Here is an 8,288-nt window from a genome sequence, read left to right as displayed (position 1 = left end):
TAGGCAAATAAGAATAACTCATCATAAATCTAACCATGTCCATAAGAGTCCTATTCCTTCTTTCTACTGCACCATTTTGTTGTGGCATACCAGTTGCAAATAAATGGGATTCAATTCCTTCCTCTAATGAGTAATCTACAAATTCTCCTAAGAGGTACTCACCACCATGATTAGATCGTAGTGTCTTGATACATTTACCCTGACGCTTCTCTGTTTCTGCCTTAATTACCTTAAATTTCTCAAAGCATTCATACTTACAGCACATCAAATAAATATACCCATACCTTGAGTAATCATCAATGAAAGTAATGAAATACTCAAAGCCACCTCTAGCCTGGATATTCATGGGGCCACACAAATCAGAGTGAACCAATTTTAATGCCTCTTTTGCTCTATAGCCCTTGGCCGAAAAGGGCTACTTGGTCATCTTACCTTCTAAGCAGGATTCACAGACTGGTAGTGTCTCCATTACTAATGAACCTAATGGTCCATTCTGAACTAGCCTTGAAATCCGTATCAGATTAATATGACCTAGGCATAAGTGCCAAAGATAAGTTTGGTTCAATTTAGAAGGTTTCTTTCACTTACACAGTAGCTTATCAGTGTTATTTAATTCATTTAGTGAAACTGTAGGAGAAACATGATTAATAATGTAAAGATCATACATCAATGTGCAGAATAGATAAAACGTTTATTTAACTTAATAACAAATGATTTATTAAAATAAACAGAATATTCGTGATCAACCAACTTGGAAATTGAGATCAAATTCCTCCTAATGGAAGGTACATAAAAAGAGTCTTTCAATATTAAAATCCTATCTCTACCAAAAGAAATGCGAATATCTCTTACTGCAACTACTAACACTCTCATGCCATCTCCCAAAAATGCGTAAATTTTCCCATTACTTAGCTGGCGGGTTTGCTGGAACCCTTGCAAAGAATTTCAAATATGATTAGTGGCTCCCGTATCTACACACCAGCTACTGGTAGATATCATTGCTAAACACATTGCAACTACTAGTGAATGAGAAATACCTTTGTTGTTCTGTTTGGTGAGATAATTTGGACATTGTGATTTCTAGTGCCCTGGCTGGTTGTAGTGAAAACACTTTCCCTTAGGCTTTTCCACCCCATCTTGCGGCCCACGCACTATTGGAGGAGCTCCCTGTGGTTTTTGAACCTTTTTCTACTTCTTTCGTCTTAAAATAAGAACCTTTCTCAGTCACAAAAGTAATAATTGGCTTCTTGATGAGGCCCTCCACTGCTTGAAGCTCTTTAAGTAGTTCTGCCAATGAGTAAGAGAGCTTATTCATGTTATAGTTCAAACAAAACTGCTTGAAAGAGTCAGTTAGTGACTAGAGAACGATATCAACTTGAATTTCCCTATTAATTTCAGCTCCAAGGATCTCTAGCTCATTGAGAAAACCAATCATCTTCAAAACATGATCCTTTACGAGGGTCCCTTCTGCCATAGTAGTATTCGTACATTCTTTCATAGCAGTTTGCCTAGTAGCACAATTTTGATTCCCAAACATTTTTTTGAGGTTCCACATTATATCAAACATAGAAGGCATAGACTGATGCTGATGTTGCAAAACATTCGACATAGATGCCAAAATGTAACACCATGCCATCTCATCAGCCTTAATCCACTTTCAGTAAGCCTAGGTTTCCTCATCGGTTGCCCCTTCACCGAGTTTCTATGGACATACCTCTACAAGCACATACTTGTACTCCTCTGCAGCAAGCACAATATCCAAGTTTCTTTTCCAGTCAGTATAATTAGGTCCAACCAATTTGTTTTCTTTGAGAATAACAACCAGGGGATTGAAAAACATTTTAATCCCGAGAATAACATATTATAAGCAAATATGATGAGTAATAATAAACTTTTAATTCAATTAAAAGAATATGGTTCCCTCTACCAATATTTACTTTTAATGAATCTGTCAGGTCGTCTACTATTCAACATTTGTGTAGACAAGTGAGGACCTATTAAATTTACTATCTAGGCAAGTAACTATGCCAAGTAAAATTAAAGTGCTGACTTAACTTTGTTCCTATAAACAATAGAAGTGACTCGGATGGTGAGGATACTATTATTCATAGTTAAGTTTATACCATCACATAATACTAGACCTATTATCCCGTAGTGAATCTCTAGATGGAGAGGTGACCCAATACTAACAATTACTAGAGTTTATACTTGGTGAGTTTGTAATTAATTCCTTTTGATGGGGAAGAAGATACTAATATCATCACATAAAATTAATTACTTCACCTATAAACTAGTGATGGAGACCATGAAATTTATATGTAATAAATTCCCTCACCCACTTAGTTATTTAAATCATGAGGGATACAAACACATGTTTAATGTTCAAATAAATTTAATATTCCAATATTGGTAACTAAATTACCCACAACAAATAAAATTCAAAATTCCATCAATATTTTTTTATAAAAAAATTGTATTATAACTTGAGAAATTTTATTCTCTAGTTGCACATGCATAAACCAACATTGAAATTTTAAATTTTACATGCTAATGACATAACACAAGAACAACAAACACGCCAAGCAAGCATATATAAACAAGAAATATGATATAATAAATATCCGGCTATTATGGTCAAGCAGCTTGCATCACAACACCATGAATCCTTGTTTTCCATTACCCAGTGCCTGGGTTTGACAGGGCCCAAGGCAGCGCCCCTACCGAGGTTCGACCTACCCGGTCAGGTCGCAAGGGTCCAGGTAAATTTAAATTTAAATTCAAATTCAAATTCAAATTTAAATTCAAATTCAAATTCAAATTTAAATTCAAATTCAAATTTAAATTCAAATTCAAATTCAAAAAATGAACGAAAAACGGCATCACTATTCTAGGGTTTTTTCTATTTTTTGCCACTACTATGCACACGCCACAATTGTGCCTCCTTCTCGAATGAAGTTGCATTAGATTACGAAATCCTATGCCTCCATAACTGGAGTTCACATGCTACGAATCTTGTAATAAACAATCGCAATCACAAAATATACATTCGTGTGATGAAGCTGTATCAGATTACAAAATCCTATGCCTTCATGACCGAAGTTCACATGCTACGAATCTTGTAATAAACAATCGCAATCACAAAACATACATTCATGTGACCATAACTGCCGGATAGAACGCTGCAAAACAAAGGTTAGTGCATACATACGTTCTACCCTAAGCATGCATTGATTCAATTTTCGAAGAACATCGTATTATTATTCGTATACAATATCAACGGAGGCTCTGATACCAATTAAATGGACTTACGAAATAGCCCTAAGATCCAATTGTAGTGCATACGAATAACAAAAAAAACATTATCAGATCATGCAATCCCTAATTACATAATTAGGATTATACTTGTGAGACTTGTCTTGTTTGATCTCAAATCTGCAAGTACGAAAACGAGCTTTTGAAGATGACCAGGAATCTTCTACTGTATTCCTTAAACACGCCTTACTCCTGAGAGAGTGGGATCCTAAGCGGTTGCTAGGGTTTTATTCTCTCACAAAAATGTCTACCTCCGTGAGAGATTTTTCGTTCATCTCTTCTAGCTGCTGAATGGAGCGCGTGTATATAGGCTACAGTAGGGACCTCTGGGCAAATACGACTAGGGCTTCCCACGTAATTAAGAATTCCTAGTTCGAATCGAATTTATCCTTAGTTATGTTAATTATAATTCATACCACTAAAGAATTATAATTGCACTCCCCGTTATATTCGAAATTAAATTTCGAGTTCCTATTATTAAATGCTATTTATCTCCCCACATAAAGATTATAGATATTCATCTATTAAATTAAATTACTAACAATTTAATTAATTGACATATTAATTCCCTAAGACCTTCCACTTAACTTATTTGATGTGCCACATTCAAAATCCACTTGTAGAGTTTGACACAATCAAAACTTATAAGCATCCTCAAGGAGGTATCATCAATCACAATACCGGGATGTGGATTCCATCAATAATTAATGTTCACCATACACATAATGTCATCACCCAACTCACTGAGTATTTTGACCCATAAGGAATCTCACTCTTCTATGAATTAAAGTAATAAACACTATATGCATGTGTCCAATAATCATTTCAAGATTAAGAGCATAAACACTCATAATAACTATGAGGTATTAATAGTTTTATATAGTCAATATTAAAACAATTACCTCAAGATGGTCATGTTCAATACACACAAAGTGTACTAGCACAAGGAGTTGGAACTGTACCATTCCCAATAGTCAAGATAAACCTATTAAAACCTTGTGCTACAGACCTACCAATGATGTGTCCAATTTCATTTAAGACTGTGAACAATGAACTTATGTTCTATAAGAACCGATGATCTAATCTTCTGTGTATAAGCGATACTCTACACACTAGATCACCTACTATATAAAATAAATGACACACATACATAATCATTAAATAAATAATGTCAGGCAAAAATTACTCACAAAGATTCTCATTAAAATGGAATAACTAAAGTTATTAATAATTATTAAAACCAATTACATAAAGTATGTCTTTTAGTATAAATCCCTAACATAAAGAAGCATATGTCACACAACCCGCAGGGTTTGAAGACCTTCATTTTCCTGATCATGTATTTAAACTAACAAAAGCCTTATATGGATTGAAACAAGCTCCTAGAGCTTGGTACGAATGATTAAGTGGCTTCCTGTTAGAAAATGGATTTTATGGAGGGAAAATGGATAATACCTTATTCATAAAGTCAAAAGATAATGATATGCTTATCATACAAATTTATGTTGATGACATTATCTTTGGTGCTACTAATGAGGATTTATGCAAAGACTTCACTAAATGCATGCAAGAAGAATTTGAGATGAGCATAATGGGCGAGTTGACATATTTCCTTAGAGATGAACAAGGAAAGTCGGTAGATGTGAAATACTATCGAGGCATGATAGCTAGTCGGCTTTATTTGACTGCTAGTAGACCTGACATCATGTTCAGTGTCTGTATGCACACTAGCTTTCAACAGCTCCTAAAGAATCTCACCGAATAGTTGTCAAAAGGATCTTAAGGTATCTGATAGGCACTATTGACTTAGGTCTTTGGTATCCTAAAAATACAACCTTTGAAATGATTAGCTATTCAGATGCAGATTATGTCGGATGTAAGATAGATAGAAATAGTACTAGTGGTACTTGCCACTTTTTAGGACGATCTCTTGTATCTTGGTTCTCCAAGAAATAGAATTCTCTGACATTATCCACTGCTGAGGCTGAATACATTGCAGCAGGTAGTTGTGCACAAACTCTGCAACTCATGGATTTTAATTTAGAATATTTAGTTGTACCAATCAAATGTGATAACACGAGTTCCATAAAAATTTCCAGAAGTCCCATTTCTCACTCTTGAAGACAAAGCATATTGAAATTTGACATCATTTCCTTAGAGATCATGTGCAAAAGGAAGATATAATTCTTGAATTCGTAAATACAGATGAACAAGGGGCTGACATCTTTACTAAACCTCTTTTAGAGGATAGGTACATATTAATACGACGAAAATTAGGTTTATTTCATAGTAGAGAGGTGATTTGAGAAGATGACTTTAACGTGAATGAGTGGTTGAGCTAAAAGAATATGTAAGTTATGAGCCCTGAAGGACAGGTGACTGACACCTCAGTATCAGTCGATTGAAACTACATTGACTTACAATAGTATTTCCGGTTCTGGCGACTAACTCCTTGCGTGTAGTTGACTGACTCACTACTAACTTGTGAAATTTCAAAGAAATACATAGGTTGGGTGATTGACTCTTCGAGCATAGTTGACCGACCCGCAGCGGTATATATATTTATTATTCGTAAAAACCCTAACCTTTCACATTTCAATCAACTAAATATATATCTCCACCCTCCCTAAGTCTCTCTCTTTCGTCTTCAAGTCATATTTCATGAAGATTCAACTAATTAATCTTCAAAAGATCCTTCAATATTTCATTCCCACTACATTTTAAAGGATTTCATCAGTTAGTTTCTTCAGAAACATGCCTAGAACCAAGCTTGCAGCAAACCAGGGTTCTTCCTTTGGGAAAGACGATAGCAACAACATTGAGAAATGGTTAATGATGCCTCATGCAAAGCAAATCAATCAGAAGCATCTTCGATCTACCAAACCTGTCTTGGGTAAGGTTTTAGCCGTTGAATTAAAAAAAAAAAAAATTTCGGTTATTTTGCCAATGTTCAATGCTTTGGATTGGGAAAGATTCATAACATATCAAGGTAGAGGCATGTATCCCATTCTTATTAAGATTTTCTATGCAAACATGATAAAAGGGGAAACTGCGACCTCTACTCATATCATGGATAAATCTTTTGCCATCACTCCTTAAACTTTAGCTATCAAATTTAGAATCCAAAATGGAGAATTTGAATGTTCATTGATTGGTTCATCTTGGATAATTGACCAAGGATTTACTCCTGAAGAGTTTTTACCATTGATTATGGCTGAAACTCCTGTATATTTTGGTCATCCTCCACTGTATCATTAGCTGAATCTGCAGGCCCAAATCATATAGAAACTCATCACGTATAACATATTGCCTAGGGTAGGATCACATGATCATATTTCCTACCTTAACTGTTTTGTGATGTGGTGTTTGTTAAAGGGTAAAAAGTTTGATTTACCTAGCCTAATATTAAAGTGGATGATCACACGAGAAGAGGCTAGAAGAGTCATTCTACCTTATGGAGGAGTTTTGATCCTAATTTTTGATAATCTAGGTGTTACCACTCCATCCATCTTATTCATAAACCGTACCCGCTATGATACTTTTTCATCCACGACAGTTAAGCAAATGGGTTATAAAAAATATGAAGGGCATGGTTGGTTTCCAAAGGGCCGAAGAGGACGTAGAGAACCTCAACAAGCAGCTGCACCCCAGCACGATGCTCCACCAGTAGATGATGCTCCATCATGGTTTCTATCTTATCAGCAGCAGCTGAGTGACTTCCATAGTGAAGTGCGTAGTGGTATCAGCTCGCTTCGGTCGAGTTATACTTCCCTTGATCAGCGTCTTGGACGTATTGAATGGTATATAGAAAGTTCTTCTTCACCACTCGACAAAGCTCCTATGGAAACAAACTCTAGAAATGAAGATGATGATGATGAGGAAGGCACTGAAACAGACAATGGAAATGAAGATTAGCTTTGTTTTATTTCTGATCTTTTAAAACATTTTAAGTTGTAATATTTGAGCTACGTACAACTCTTTACACTCTTTTCTTATATTTACTTATCAAACATGACTCTTTTCAAGCTAGAATTTGCTTCTATTGAATATTTTTTGCATGATGCCTGAAATATTTGATGAATTTTTAATTTGAGAAATTGCATGTTGAATTATGGACTATGATTGTGACCCGAATTCTGATTTTAGGTCCTATGTTGGAATGCATGTTAATTTTATTTGAAGTATTTTTTATTCTAACGTGTACTAATCTGCTCATTTGATAATTTTCTTTTGTAAAAACAATTGTTGCTTTGGTTGTTTTGTTTTGACGATTCACGTATTTTGAATCGTTGCTTAGTGAGAGGGTTGTTCTCGTTAGAGAGGCGAACTCCACCTTGAACGGAGAGAGGTTATAACTTCACCTGGTAATGAAGTTAATGAAGTTGGGAAAGGAAATCCTCATAGTGGGTTGCTTGAGGCAAGCACGTAGGCTGGGGCCGAACTTTGACAACCAAGAAGTTTCAGAAAAACTATAATAGGTTAGATCCACACCCCAAAACCTTAGAAAGTAAGTTGTCACAGTATTCCCTCCTTATCAACCTTTGCTCTTGTTGACACCAAACTAGACACCTTGGTTTACCATGTCTATCACTTGGAAGAACTAGCAATTAGCAATGCTATCATAATGGAAATACTATTGAAATATAATGAGGAGATACCCAGCTTGGTTCCCCATTCTCCTATCCCATAGTGATCATCCTTGTATTTCTCTAGCTCTTAAACACTTTCTTTTGGCTTGTACTTAAAAAATTTTCTTTCCTTTACTTGCCTCCTTGTTTTTTTGTTGTTGATATTAAAAAGGGGAAGAAATATTGTATGCTCATGTATATATATATATATATATATATATATATATATATATATATATACTATTATGTTTTGTATACTTCTGCTCATGTGCTACTATTGCTATTGTTTTTTTTTTTTTTTTTTATTATATAGGAACTCCAACCACCAATAAGCCCTCGGACCCACTG

The 8,288-nt window shown here is 35.1% G+C and overlaps 1 protein-coding gene across 1 annotated transcript; it reads right to left on the bottom strand.

The window, feature by feature from the left end:
* Nucleotides 1-1,357: 1,357 nt before the first annotated feature.
* On the bottom strand, nt 1,358-1,840 carry LOC131153810 (uncharacterized). The gene is made up of 2 exons (XM_058106266.1): nt 1,715-1,840; nt 1,358-1,585 (listed from the first exon to the last, which is right to left on the bottom strand). Exons 1-2 carry the CDS (start codon nt 1,838-1,840, stop codon nt 1,358-1,360), a joined length of 354 nt encoding a protein of 117 aa, XP_057962249.1.
* Nucleotides 1,841-8,288: the final 6,448 nt, after the last annotated feature.

This window comes from Malania oleifera, chromosome 4 (assembly GCF_029873635.1).
Source record: "Malania oleifera isolate guangnan ecotype guangnan chromosome 4, ASM2987363v1, whole genome shotgun sequence".
Lineage (NCBI taxonomy): Eukaryota > Viridiplantae > Streptophyta > Magnoliopsida > Santalales > Ximeniaceae > Malania > Malania oleifera.
Note: the sequence above shows the minus strand (reverse complement) of the source record. Positions and strands in the feature narration are given on the sequence as shown.

What these genes read in the sequence shown, in the direction of transcription:
- LOC131153810 (XM_058106266.1), bottom strand. Translation starts at nt 1,840, where the DNA reads ATGTTTTTCAATCCCCTGGTTGTTATTCTCAAAGAAAACAAATTGGTT. An exon ending in ACAAGTATGTGCTTGTAGAG is followed by an intron (nt 1,586 to 1,714) that starts GTATGTCCATAG and finishes TTGCAACATCAG; the next exon opens with CATCAGTCTATGCCTTCTAT.